The sequence below is a fragment of the Dipodomys spectabilis genome, unplaced genomic scaffold (genome assembly GCF_019054845.1).
Source record: "Dipodomys spectabilis isolate Male_0828 unplaced genomic scaffold, ASM1905484v1 ptg000148l, whole genome shotgun sequence".
Taxonomy (NCBI): Eukaryota; Metazoa; Chordata; class Mammalia; order Rodentia; family Heteromyidae; genus Dipodomys; species Dipodomys spectabilis.
Genome location: NW_024870825.1, coordinates 2,086,163 through 2,100,407, shown reverse-complemented (window position 1 = coordinate 2,100,407; position 14,245 = coordinate 2,086,163). Strand labels below are relative to the sequence as shown.

The 14,245-nt window shown below is 58.2% G+C and overlaps 1 protein-coding gene across 1 annotated transcript; it reads right to left on the bottom strand.

Moving 5' to 3' along the window:
- Positions 1-11,900: 11,900 nt before the first annotated feature.
- On the bottom strand, positions 11,901-12,311 carry Nhlh2 (nescient helix-loop-helix 2). The gene has a single exon (XM_042692363.1). It carries the CDS (start codon positions 12,309-12,311, stop codon positions 11,901-11,903), a length of 411 nt encoding a protein of 136 aa, XP_042548297.1.
- Between the last annotated feature and the right edge of the window lie 1,934 nt (positions 12,312-14,245).

Sequence of the window (14,245 nt, the reverse complement as noted above, 5' to 3'; positions counted from 1 at the left end):
GATGTGATGGTGCTCACTGGGGGCACAGCCAGGAGAGCTTTGCTGTGTCTGGAGCCCCAGAGACCCCTCAGAGAAACATATGAGACTTCAAGGGAGCAGCTGGCTGCCCCATGCGAGAGGCTAGACACCCCCTGTCCTCCCCACTCCTCGGTGCCAAGTCCAGTCTGGCATCGTGGGTCTGCCCTCCACGCCACACTCGTGTCCCTGCCTCTCCAGTCCACCTTCCTCTCCAGCCATCCCTCAGCCCTGCCACCCAGAGTTACCTGAGTTCAGGGCAGTTGCCTGCTCCTTCTGCCCTCAGTTTCCCCAGACTAAAGCAGAGCCAGGATGGGGTGGGGTGGTTACTCGTTAGTGGGAGGAGGTCCTTGAGCAGCTACCTCAGCTACCACAGCTACCCAGTGTGTAGGGACCCCCCCCACCCCCGTGACCTGCAGTAACTCGTCTGGCATCCTCCTGTCCCAGGCTGCCCAGCAGACAAGACTCCCCTCTGTGGCTCCCTGACCCACCAGACCCCAGAGCCCCACACATACCGCCCCTCCCCGGAGACAAGACTGGGTGGAGGTCCAGAACTGAGGCCCTGAGACCAGGTCTTCCGGGGTTGCTCCCTCAACACCTCCCCTCCAAGGCCTCTCTAACCACAGAAGCAGATGCGCCACCCAGCATGCTCTCTGATCCTGCCCCCACCCGGCATGCTCTCTGATCCCGCCCTCACCCAGCATGCTCTCTGATCCCGCCTCCACCCAGCATGCTCTCTGACTCCACTCTTACCCAGCATGCTCTCTGACTCCACTCCCACCCAGCATGCTCTCTGACCCCACTCCCACCCAGCATGCCCTCTGACCCCACTCCCACCCAGCATGCCCTCTGATTCCACTCCCACCCGGCATGCCCTCTGACCCCACTTCCACCCAGCATGCCCTCTGATTCCACTCCCACCCGGCATGCTCTCTGACTCCACTCCCACCCGGCATGCCCTCTGACCCCACTCCCACCCAGCATGCTCTCTGACCCCACTCCCACCCGGCATGCCCTCTGACCCCACTCCCACCCGGCATGCCCTCTGACCCCACTCCCACCCAGCATGCCCTCTGACTCCACTCCCACCCGGCATGCCCTCTGACTCCACTCCCACCCAGCATGCTCTCTGACCCCACTCCCACCCAGCATGCCCTCTGACCCCACTCCCACCCAGCATGCTCTCTGACTCCACTCCCACCCAGCATGCCCTCTGACCCCGCCCTCACCCAGCATGCTCTCTGACTCCACTCCCACCCAGCATGCCCTCTGACTCCACTCCCACCCGGCATGCCCTCTGACCCCACTCCCACCCGGCATGCCCTCTGACCCCACTCCCACCCGGCATGCCCTCTGACCCCACTCCCACCCGGCATGCCCTCTGACCCCACTCCCACCCGGCATGCCCTCTGACCCCACTCCCACCCGGCATGCCCTCTGACCCCACTCCCACCCGGCATGCCCTCTGACCCCACTCCCACCCGGCATGCCCTCTGACCCCACTCCCACCCGGCATGCCCTCTGACCCCACTCCCACCCGGCATGCCCTCTGACCCCACTCCCACCCGGCATGCCCTCTGACCCCGCCCTCACCCAGCATGCTCTCTGACTCCACTCCCACCCAGCATGCCCTCTGACCCCACTCCCACCCAGCATGCTCTCTGACCCCACTCCCACCCAGCATGCTCTCTGACCCCACTCCCACCCGGCATGCCCTCTGACCCCACTCCCACCCAGCATGCCCTCTGACTCCACTCCCACCCAGCATGCCCTCTGACTCCACTCCCACCCGGCATGCCCTCTGACTCCACTCCCACCCGGCATGCTCTCTGACCCCACTCCCACCCTGCATGCTCTCTGACTCCACTCCCACCCGGCATGCCCTCTGACCCCACTCCCACCCGGCATGCTCTCTGACTCCACTCCCACCCAGCATGCTCTCTGACCCCACTCCCACCCGGCATGCCCTCTGACTCCACTCCCACCCGGCATGCCCTCTGACTCCACTCCCACCCGGCATGCTCTCTGACCTGGCCCCCGAATCTCACTGGCGTTCTCCATGGCACCCCTGCATAGGGGAAGCAGGCCTGAGGCCACCGTCCCTCTTCCTGCCTCACCTGTCTCACTGTCCTGCCTCACACCTGTCCAAGGCCACCGTGCTCCTGGCGCTGGCTCCAGTCCAGACAGTGCCTGACCTCAAGCCACCCACATGCCTGCCTTGTAGCACATGCTCAGCACACATTTTGCCCAATTTGCTGTCATTCTCCTTTAGACGTTTTTACCTGTGTGCACTGTCCACAGAATGGCGTCTGACATCCCCTGGCCCAGCCCATGAGACCCAGAGTGGCCACAGCCCACCCACCCAGAGCCCCTCCAGCCCCACTCGGCTGGAGGGTGCCCTCCGCGGGCACCACGTCCACAAAACATCTCCTGATTCCCTTCCTTCATCCGCCTTTTCTTTGCCCCCCCCCTCCCGCCCATGGGGTTCATTTCTATTTCCTTGGTGCTTCCTCGTGGTCTGTGTTTGAGTTGTAAGACTTCTTCCTCCTTCCACCTGCAGATCCACCTCACGGTGATATGCGTGCCTGTTGCACGACTGACGACAGCAATGCTGGCAATCCATGAGAGAAAACCTGTGGGCGGGGCGGGGAGGGAGAAACACAGCAGTTCCGCCACCAAAAGAAGCCTCTTCAAGTTGGGGCCACCCGTGAGCCTCTGGGGGTCCGAGCTGTCCCCTCCCGTCCTCTCATTCCAGCTGGATTTTTCTTTCCCTTGTTTTTTCCCCTTGTGCCTTTCTCCCCCCCCCCCCCCCCCCATACTAGTGTTTGTTTGAACTCAGGGCCTTGAGCTTGTGGGGAAGGCATCTGCCAACAACACTGGCCTCCACCTCTCTTCTCTTGTTAACTTTCCCACCTCTCCTTCCTCTTTCTCCCTCCCTCACCCATGTCTCACTCTGTCCTTCACCCTGTCCAATGCCTATCCCAAGAGCTTCCTTTTTCCTCTCCCAAGACCAGAACAGCACTCCGCCTTCCAGATCATTCCCGGACCTCCACCCCCCACAGCCTCCACCTCCCAGCAACTTCCACTGCCGTGCACATCTTCTAAATATGAACTACCAAAGGACACCTTTAAGCCATATCCAAACCATAGCAAAGTTAATCCAAATATTTTTCTTGTACTTGACCAAGAGAAAGTTGTCTTTTTATCTGTGACACATTAAGATTATTCTCAAATGTCTACCTAGGTGAAAGATGCCAATAGGAAGTCCCTTAGGAGATGGACTGCAATGGGTCACACCTATAAACCCAGCTACTCAGCCTTGAGCAGAAAGAGCTCAGGGACAGCACCCAGATTTCAAGCTTCAGTACTAGAGGGGGAAAAAAGTCCATTAGGATCAGACAGAAAGAAGAAAAAAAGGTCCAATCACACAGAAAGGCAGTTCTAACAAAATGCCACAGGCTCTTACATGCCCCTCTGCCCTTGTCTGCGTCCATTGTTCCTGTGATCAGTTCCTCCAAGGGTCCCCCGTGATGCTGCAGGACAGCACCCCAGCTCCAGCTAAGGGGACCCCTGCCCCCTCACATCTTCCTCCCCCTTCCCCCCCCCCCCTCCGCCTACCACACAGCATTGTGACTGGCTTTAATCTCTCTGACTTTAGTACAATTATGCAAACATCCATTTCCTTCCTTTTTTCTCTGCTAGTACTGTGGCTCAGACTCAAGGCTTTGCCCACTTGCTTGGCTTTTACAATTGTGAGACGATTGGCGCTCTACCACTCAAGCCACAACTCCACTTCTGTTTTTTTGGGTAGTTCATTGGAGGTTAAGAGTCTCCTGGACTTTCCTGCGTGGTCCGGCTTTGAATCGAGATCCTCAGATCTCAGCCTCCTGAGTAGTTAGGATGATGGGTGTGTGAGCCACTGGCTGAGGGTTTCTTTTATAATTGCTCCTATAGTAGATAGGGCGCAGTGACCTCTCAGTCAATACCTGTGGAGTTGAGCACAAATACCTGAACTGAACTGTCATCTGGACGAGAGGAAGCCTCCACCCAGACTCCTTCCCAACTGCTCCTCTTAGTCATTACCAGGCCCCTTCCCCGCCCTGCCGCGCTTTGTGCTTGTTTCCTCGTTACTTGCCTCCATAACCTCTTGATGATTTCATCAACATTTATCTTCTTCTCAGTCAGGTTTCCCTGTTAAATCCTCTAAACAGTTTGCAGAGTTTACCTTGATATTCTTCCAGTTCATTATTCAAGCATTAATTGAGGGCTGGTTATAAGCCAGGGCCCGCACAGGTGCGGGTGCGGTAATGGCTGATTGCCCACCTCTGGAAGTTCGCAGCTAGGAAAGAAGTCAAAACACTAACCAGACTGCTATGGCAGCACACCGGTTTTAGGCCGGGGTCGGCACCGGGGTGGGGGGGGGGGGGGGGCATTAGGAGGCTTCTGGCTTCCAGGAATCCCCGTATAAATGTATAAAATGGCAGTGCCAGCTGGACACCTGCGGCCTTACTTGTAATCCTAGCCACTCAGAAGCCTGAGATCTGGGGACTGATGTTCAAGGCCAGCCCAGGCAGACACATCTGGGAAACTCTTCAATTGGCTAGCAAAAAGCTGGAAGTGGAGGTGTGGCTCAAATTGTAGAGTACCTGCCTTGAGTGAAAAGACCAAGCAAGGGTAAGAGGCCTTGAGTTCAGAAAGGATAAAGGAAAGAAGGAAAGGAGAGAGGGAGGGAGGATGGGCAGAGGATGGGAGGACCTCCAATTAGCCGCCCCCTCTGACACCTCCTGAGACCCTTCCTCCTGTGCACCTTGCTGTGTTGTGTGTGTGCTGTGTTTTGGAGACTGAGCACCTTGCTCCCCCACCCCCATGACTGCAATCCAGGCTATGTTTCGGCATCACTAGCTCTGGGAGAGACGCTGTGCGCAGGGAAGCAGGGAAGAATAAAGCTGATAACATTCCCCTTGTTCTTGGGACTAGAACATCATTTCAGCCGCACCCTCTGTCCATCTGGACCTCATTAACACCCTCAGCCACTCCCCCAATAGCCTTTAATGTCTAAATAATGATTCCCTGCGGCCACATCCCCCATGATGTCACTCCCCCGCTGATTTGCATCTCACAGATAACAGACAGCCTGGGAATTGTGGGGCCTCCCCGAGCTGTTCTGAAAGCCTCTTGCTCTCCATCACATCCTGTCACCTCCTCAAAATCTGTCAGCAAATGGACAGACAACCTCTGCTCCCCAATACCCTTCTGCTGTTATGCCCTGGCTGGCTTGGGCCCACAGCAAGCTCCCCAAAACAAGGGGGACCCCGGGGTACTCAGAATGTGGCTTGTGTAGACATCCTTTTCTGGACTTTATTGGGGGGGCCTCACTGAAGGCTGACGCCACCCTTTCCTCCCCCCTCTCCCCCCTGCCCAAGTCTGGACCAGATGGAACTGGTTTTCATGAAGCCAGGTGAGAACATGGCCAGTGCCAGTGGCTCACACCTGTAATCCTAGCTACTCAGGAGACTGAGATCTGAGGATCGTGGTTCAAAGCCAGCCTAAGCAGAGAAGTCCATGAGACACTTGTCTCTAATCAGCCAGCAAAAAGCCAGAAGTGGAGGTGTGGCTCAAGTGGCAGAGTGTGGCAGAGGGGACACAATTAGGAAATCAAAAGCTGTTTTTTATTTTAATAAGCTGATTTATTTTTTATTTTTTTTACCTCTCATCACATTTCTTTTCAACATTTCTCCTTCTCAGCTCAGTTCCCTTTCTTGCTCTCATCTTAACTGATTCTTGGGGGTCCCTCTTTCTAGTCTGTGATATGTATATGTACATTTGTGTGTGCACATGTATATGTACATGTGTGTATGCACATGTGCCAGGTTACCATACTGGGACTTGAACTCTGAGCCTGGGTGTTCTCCCTTAGCTTTTTGCTCAATGTTCATGCTCTATACTTGAGCCACAGCTCCATTTCCAGCTTTTTTTTTTTTTCTAGTTAGTTGGAGACAAAAATCACAAGGACTTTTCTATCCAGGCTGTTTTTGAATGGGCATCCTCAGATTTCAGTGTCCTGAGAAGCCAGGATTACAGGTGAGAGTCAGTTTTTATTTCTTTTCCATGTCTAGGTTTGGGCTTTGTCTATACAATACCAAACATCTAGATACACAAGTAAGAACATGCTGTTGTCAAATATCTGCATGTTTGGTGATTAGGCATCTCTTGGGAGTAATAGCTGGGTTTGGTTTTCACTTCTCGGTTATCACTTAACATCAAATAGACGGTCCTGCCTGGTTCTGTGGATTGTGCCTATAATCCTAGCTTGCTACTCAGGAGGGTGAGATCTGAAGATCATGATTTAAAGCCAGTCCGGGCAGGAAAGTCTGTGAGACTCTTATTTCCAATTAACCAGCAAAAAGCCAAAAGTAGAGCTGTGGCTCAAGTGGTAGAGCACCAGCCTTGAGTATAAAAAGCCAAGTGAGAGTGTGAGGCTCTGAGGCCCCAGTACCGGTGTGCATGCGCACACGCATGTGCACACACCCACCCACACGCACGCACGCACACACATGCACGCACATACACAGACTCTAGTCTTATGGGTCACAATTTCTACTCCTGATCTCCCCCCCTCCCCTTTCTCATGAAGAATTAGCCCTATCAGTCATTTTATTATCAAAGAAAAGGTGAAGCAATGTGTCTCTCCGTGCACCTGCGGGCTACTGCAGACAGTCGGGTCCTGTTCCTTTCTTATGGAAAGTCTGCATTGACCTTTACCCTTTCCTGACTCGCAGCGGGGAGGAGGGCCAGGCAGGCCCAACACCAAGCCTGGAAGACCAGGCTGAGATCTCTCTCTCCCCTTGTGCGTCCCTCAGCCCCGCCGCTCCAGCTACAGGAGAAAAGCCGCCGACGGCCATCCGTCACTCCTGTCCAAGCCAGCCTCCTTCTTTGCTTGTGTTTTTCTTGGGGAGCTCAGCACAACGCTGTGGCTGCTCTCGGGAGACAGCCCCAGACAGGAGCGTGCCTTGTTCTCTCTCCTCGTGCCTAGCAGTCCCAGCCTTAATAAACCACGTCTCCCTCTCCATCTGAAAGACAAACGATGGCGGAGAGGTGGGGGGCAGAGCGGGGGCGGTGGCCACCATCACTGAGATGCACAGAGTCTGCTCGTGCAAATTGAGAGACAGAGACAGAGAGACCAGGAGAGGCGTGCCATGGTCCTAGACCGGCAGATGAAGATCTATCAGACATTTCAGATTTCTAAAGCCGGCCTGGGACCATGCGCTCCTCAGAGCTGAGCCTGGGGGAGGGGACAGGGTGCAGAAGCCCCGTGGAGTGGCCGGCCTCCCCATAGCACCCCAGGAAATCCAGGCCGGTGCCTGACAGCCTCCTCGGGGGTGAGGGAGGCGCTGGCAGCCCCCGGCTTCTCCCTTCTGGTCCCTCCTGGCCTACCCGCCCCCCTCCTCCCCTCCCCAGCCCCCCTCCCTCCGCCTTCTCCCAGAGGAGGTGACAGACGGGCCTGTAATTTGGTTCATTCGCTCGACTGAAACAACACCTGCCCCCTCCCATGGGACGCGAGGGTCTCATCCCAAACCAGACCGGAAGCCAGGGCGCTCCAGCCACAGGCAAATGGACCCCCCGGCCAGAGGGCCTCGGGCCTCGCCACGCCACAGACCCAGAAAAGCCCGCAGCCTCCAGTTCAAGCCGCTAGAATGCAAGAAACTTCTGTGTTCAAGTTTCCAATTAAAAAAAAAAAAAAAGCTCAATTAGCTGCTCTTGAAATAAACAGCGTTTCCTTCCAAAGGCCCTGGTGCCCACATGGGGAGAGTCCCAGTGAAACCAGGTGGCTGTGGGTTTGGGGGTGAGGGCCAGATTTGGGGACCTGGGTGGGGCCTGGGGCAGCCTCCTGGTGGTGAAGGTGAAGCCCGGATAGGCACATTTTCTTCCAGAGAGAGCCACTCTCCTTCCTTTCTCCAGTGCAGCCGGTGCAGGGGGCTGACTGCCCGGGCTCCTGTCTGCTTCCCAAAGGCAGATGTGACCTCTTCCCGCCCCCCCTCACGATCAGAACCTCACAGCCCAGGCCTGCGGCTCTCCCCACCCACCCCGCGGCCCCCTTCTCCTGCTGACAGAAAAGCCAAGTCAAAGGAGCCGGGCAACGTGGAGACCAGGCCCAGACTGTGTGAGAGAAAATGTTGTTCTAATTTTCCAATTGCTGTCCCAAACACACACACACACACACACACCAAAACATTTGCCAGCCAGGCACCGGTGGCTCACGCCTGTCATCCCAGCTACTCAGGAGGCTGAGATCTGAGGATCCAGATTTGAAGCCAGCCTGGGCAGAGAAGACAATGAGACCCTTATCTCGAATTGGCCATTAAAAATCCCAAAGTGGAGCACTAGCCCTGAGTGAAAAAGCTCAGGGACAGTGCCTAGGCCCTGAGTTCAAGCTCCAGGACCGGCACAAAAGAAAAAGATAGTTACAAAGCCAGCTGGAGTGTCAGGCATGAGGTGGGCATTAAGGGCCGGCTCACCTGAGTGGCATACAGCGTCCGGTGCCCAGGCTCACTCTGGGCACCCAGGGAGGGCCGCCCTGGCCTCTACCCAGACACGCCCAGCCTGCAGCATCGTCTCCAGAGTGGGAACAAATCTCTTTCTCTGAGAGACTCTAGCCTCGTGGCAGGAGAGGGCAAAGGGACAGCCTAGGCTCCTCTCTGGCTTCCAGTCACCCAGCCTGTGGGCAGAGGCTTCCTCTGCACCCCCAGACAGCTGCCAGAACAGGGGGCACAGCAGTGGTACAGACGAAGGGCATGTGGCACCCAGGCAGACCCCGTCCATGGTCAACTACGGCTCGTGGATGCAGGAGAAAGTCACCCAAGTCATGTCACTCCTCTAAACCTCAACTTCCACATCCGGGAAAGGGAGCCGGGGATGTCCCCCCTGGGAGAACCCCACGAGAAGAGGTGAGCGCAGTGCACGGAGCCCACATGAGGCGCCTTCCTGCTGCTGATACCCAGAGGGCTGGGCTGCACCCAGGATGGCTCAGGCCTGGGACAGGGCCTGCTGCCCACTCCCAGGCCAACTTCTAAAGGAGGAAAACACGTCTCCAGATGGACGCGTTGTTTCTGCAGCAAGGGAGGAGGGAGGCTGGTCCTGGGTGAGGTGCTTGGAGACCCCCCCAGACCTGAGCAGCCTGAGAGTGCGGTATGGAGGTTGGTGGGACTGATGGAAGGACACCGCCCTCCTAGAGGCCCTGGCTCAAGCAGCTGCTGGGGCCTTCCTTGGCCTCCCCTCTGTCCTCGGCTTGACCTCGCTGCTGAGCATTTAGCATCAAGCAAAAGTAAACATGCATTTGCTGGGGACTCTCCTCTCCTCCTTCAGGGCTGGCTCCTGTGCTAGTTTAGCCTCTCCGCCATTGCCTGTCTCAGAGGCCGCTGGATAATTGCTGGTGGTGAGAATGAATGGCGCTGCCGTCCTTACTCACTGCTGTGTCTGCAGACATCTGGGTCCACACTGGCTTCCAGACAGGAGTCAGTCCCCCTCTGCAAAGGTAGAGACACCCAACCATCTTCCTCTCCCGGGGCCCTGGGGCTGTGGAGCTGTGAAGGCCAGCAGGGGCCTTCTGTTTGGGGCAGGGCAGCAAATGCACAGGCCCTTGCAGGCTGTGCTGACCAGTCCAAATTTGGGCTTCACAGAGGAAAGGAGGTCCCAGGGGCCTCCAGGGGTAGACGTTGACTCAGTTTCCTCAGCATGAGAGGAGGGCTAGGTTTCCTATCACTAAACAATGAGGATGTTGTGTAATGGTGCCCTGCCTAGACCTGTGCAGACTTACCACATCACACACACATCCTGCGGACGGCAGGAAACACGAGAAAAGTGGCAAGGCCATCAGTAGATGGGACACACAAGCCACGAGACCATGTGTGGCACTTCTGTGCCCAAACCAGAAATGTGGCGTGCTACTGAGTCACAACTCACAATAGATCTACACACACACATAGGTGCAGATAGATGGAAAATAGATCAATAAATGGATTGATCAATAGATAGATAGACAGACAGACAGACAGATAGTTTGCAGGCTATACCTGAGTTCTGCTGTTTGAATGGGATTTTTTCATCTTATAGCTCTTCATAGATGACCTTCTTCTAGACTTTTACGCTATATTTTTTTCCTTGTTGGTGGGCACATGTCTGCCTCTGTGTGCTGATCAAGGCTTGAGCAGTAGCCAGCGCCCCAGGGAGCTGGGCTTGGACGTGAGGCTTCATGCAGGGCACTTCTGGAGCTTCTATTTCCCACCTCTGACTTGGAGAGGTCGGGTCAGATGGCGCCTCCATTTATTTTTATTTTTTAGAGCAAAGGAACCTAGGGCTTCATGTTACGCAGGCACGAGATGCTGATTTTCCTGGAGGTGGAATGATGCGGGTCCTTGCTACCCCTGGGGAAGGTGTTCCGAGGTGAACCATGCCCAAAAGTAGAAAAACACCCCAACATCTCAACACAGACATAATCCTAGATGAAGGCTTTGATCTCATTTTTACCAGTTTACATCGCCCAAAACATTTCTTCATCAGTCCCCATGCTCTTTACTTTTAGACAGATACTTCAAGTAGAAGTTTTTATATTGGATACGTTTATTTAATATGCAAAACAGCGCACCATTCATGAGATATGAAAAAACTCGTCAGATAGAAACCAGGTTATATCTATTTGCACTACAAAATATTGCATTATATAAAGCAACCGAGACACAAAAAAACCCTGAAAAAGACTAAAATCTTTGGATAGCAGATGTGTTTCCTCCCCACCCACCCCCACTCGTCTCTAAAATACAACTCTTGCTTTAAGAGTTTCACAGCTGAGAATATGAAATGTTTTCAGGCTCTAGACTTCTTTTTGGTGGTCACATAGGAAAGTGGTTCAGAATTTATTATTCTTTTTAGGAAAATAACGTAATTTCCTAAAAGCATCCTGCACACAGACATCACACACACACAGGCACAGAGAGAAGCTACTCTCCATAGGAACAAGTCTGTCAAGTACTTCTTTAAGACGTAACTACAGATAAGAACAACACACACTTCTTTTTAAAAAACTATAAGAGTGACTTGCTAAGTGTTGCCGATCTCACGAGGAAAGAAGCTTTCAAGAACAGACATCTGAATATAGAAAATAGGTTTAGAAACAGGAGGAACTTCTTATACAAGTGCAATAGAATAGAGGTGAAAGGAAGAAAGACCACACGGCAGAATCTCAACACACACGTAGGAAAGCTGGACAGAACTGTTCCACGGGAAGAAGTGTAAACACGTGGGTACAAATAAATTGGCACAGTCTTAAAGTAAAATTATCACCACTCCGAAAAATAAACGTCTGGAAAAAAATACTCTACTCCTTCTAACATAAATAAAAATAGCTCGTCTTCTTCCTAACGGTTCCTATAGGGTTTTTACACGGTTAAGGTCACAAATAGATGGGTTTTCTTTCTATTTTTGGGATATATCAAGGAGCACTTTGCCTGCAAAAGCGATCAATCGTCCAGGGATCCGTTCAGATACGAACTCTCCGGTCGTCTTAGTGTCCAGCCTGGGGTTCCAGCCCCGCCTGGCCGGCTGTCGGGCCGGGGGGGGGGGGGGTCGGGGTCAGGGGTCGGGGGTCGGGGATCGCCCTGCCCCCGCGGCTCCCACCCCACCCGCGACTCGCCTTCGATTTGGATTCTGACCACGGAACGCTGTGCCCGGCTCCATCTTCCTCTCGCTCCTCATCCTCCCTCGGGTTTGTGGATGGACCCCGGACCCGGGGCGTCTCCGGGGGCGGCGGGCCGGGCGCCGGGGGTCCCCCCAGTGCCCGCGCGCCCCGGGCCCTCTCCCCGGGCCCCCGGACCCCGGCCCCGCGGCCCGGCCTACACGTCGAGCACGTGGTTCAGGTAGGAGATGTAGCAGATGGCGAGGCGCAGGATCTCGATCTTGGAGAGCTTCTTGTCGGGCGGCAGCGTGGGCAGCAGCTTGCGCAGCTCGGCGAAGGCCAGGTTGAAGGCCTCCACGCGGATGCGCTCGCGCGTGGCGTGCGCCGAGCGGTACTTGGCCGTGGCGCGGCGGCGGCGCCGCTTCTCCTCCCGGCTCAGCGGCTGCGGGTGCGGGTACAGCGCCGCCCGGACGCCGTCCCGGCCGCCCGCGCCCTCCGCCTCCTCCGCCGGCTCCAGGTCCGACACGCTGCCCAGAGCCTTGGCGTCCGCGCCGCCCGGGGACTCGGGGTCCGAGGGCGCCGAGCCGGGGCGGTCGGAGTCGGCCGCTTGGTCCAGGCTCAGCATCATTTTGGAGGCTGGAGGAGAAGGGGTGGGGGAGAGGTGAGTCTGGGAGGGAGCGCCCGAGACCGGGGTCCCCAGTCCCCCGCGGGCCTCAGCGCCGCGCGGGGACGCAGGGGGGTCGAGGGAACCCCGGCCCGCGCCGCGCCTGGCCGGGGAGCCGGCCTGGAGCCCGCCGAGCCCGGTCTGCGCCCGGCCTGCGCCCCGGCCTGGTGCCCGCCGACCCGGCCCGCGCCGCGCCTGGCCTGGGAGCCGGCCTAGAGCCCGCCAAGCCCCGTCCGCAGCCCGCCGAGCCCGGCCTGCGCCCCGGCCTGGAGCCCGCCGAGCCCGGCCCGCAGCGCCCGCCTTTAGTGCGCACTCGGCCAACCCCAGCACGCCATGCGCGCCCCGCGCCCCGGCCCCTTTCCGATAGCGGACGCCGGGGATGCCGGGGGCCGCGGCCCGCCCGAGCGCCCAGGGCGAAGCAGCTTGGAGCTGCGGCGCCCGAGGGTCCCCGGCCCGGGCGCAGCGGCGGGGGCGGCAGGGCGGAGAGGCTTCCCCGAGCCCCTCGGAAAGAATACGGCGAGGCCCGGGCGCGCGGCTCCTCTGCCGCCAGGATCCCCGCGCCTCGCCGGGGCCGCCGCCGCGGGAGCCGAACAATGCGGCCGCGCGGGGCCGGCCGGGGCCGGCGGGGAGGCCGGGGTCGGGGCTCCGGGGCCGGGCGAGGCGCGGGATGCGCGCCGCCCGTCTCTCCGCCGGGCCCCCGGAGGAGCCGCCGCGCCCCGCGGCCGGCGGACCCCCGGACCTGGCCGACGAACGTCCGCCCGGGCGAGAGCGGGGACCGCGGCGGGCAGGGCGGCTCGGCGGGGCGGCCGTCGGGCGGGATGCGGCGGGCTCGGCTTCCCCCGGGGCCGAACATCCGCGCGCGGTGCGTGCGGTGGAAACCGATGGACGAAAGGGGCCGCCCGCCCCGCGCCCGCCGCCCCGCCGGGAAGCGGACCGAGCGCGGCCGCCGGCGTCTCACCGTGCGCGGGGACGATCCTGCCTCCGGCGGCCTGGAGTTCGGGTCCCCGGGAGCGGGGCCGGGGGGACCCGGGCGGCGGCCCGCGGCGGGCGCTCTCACATCCAGGGGCGGACGCGCGGCCGCCTCGGCTCGGGCGCGGCGCGGGGCCGCGGGACCCCGCACCCGGGGAGCCGGAGCTGCGGGGGCGGCTTACCGCGCCCGGGCCCCGAACGCGTCTCCTCCCTAATCGTGCGGGAACATGTCACGGCGGGGGGGTCAGGGTCGACTGAAAAACCGAACCCGGGCGGAGCAGAGCAAGGGCGGCGGAGGGGCGGCCGGTCCCGCGGCTCTGCGAACAACAAAAGAGATGGCAGCGGTCACCAGCCCAGGCGTCGACGGCGAGGATGGCGAGGACAGAGACGGCGAGGATGGAGACGGCGAGAGGATGGAGACGGTGAGGATGGAGACGGTGAGGATGGAGACGGTGAGGATGGAGATGGAGTGTGAGGATCAAACCCGCGCCCGCCCGCCCCGGTCCCGCTCCCTTCCGCCGCCTCCCGAGCCTAGGCTTTGTCCGGGAGCACAATGCTACCTGCGCCTCTCCTCCCTCCGCGACTGGAAAAACAGTCTCCAGGTCTCCCTGGCCTGGGGTCCCCTCCCACCCACCACCCCACTCTTTACCTGGTGACAGCAGCTCTGTGGTGAGTAGCGGGGGTGGGGGGTGCCTGGGGAAGGGCTGGGGGGAGCCAGCGGCCAGTCTGGGGGTGACAACGAGCGGAGGAGCACGGGGGGAGGCCGGGCCGCGCGCCTGTGGCTTCTGGACTCTCCTGGAGATGGTGGAAAAGATAAAAGCTGAAGGAGGGGGGGGGGGTGGAAAATGTTTCCCCCTAAATTGATATTTAATGGGAAATCCTATTGGACAGGAACCCGGGCACGAGTCACTTAATTGGACTTGACATCT

What these genes read in the sequence shown, in the direction of transcription:
- Nhlh2 (XM_042692363.1), bottom strand. Translation starts at nt 12,311, where the DNA reads ATGATGCTGAGCCTGGACCAAGCGGCCGACTCCGACCGCCCCGGCTCG.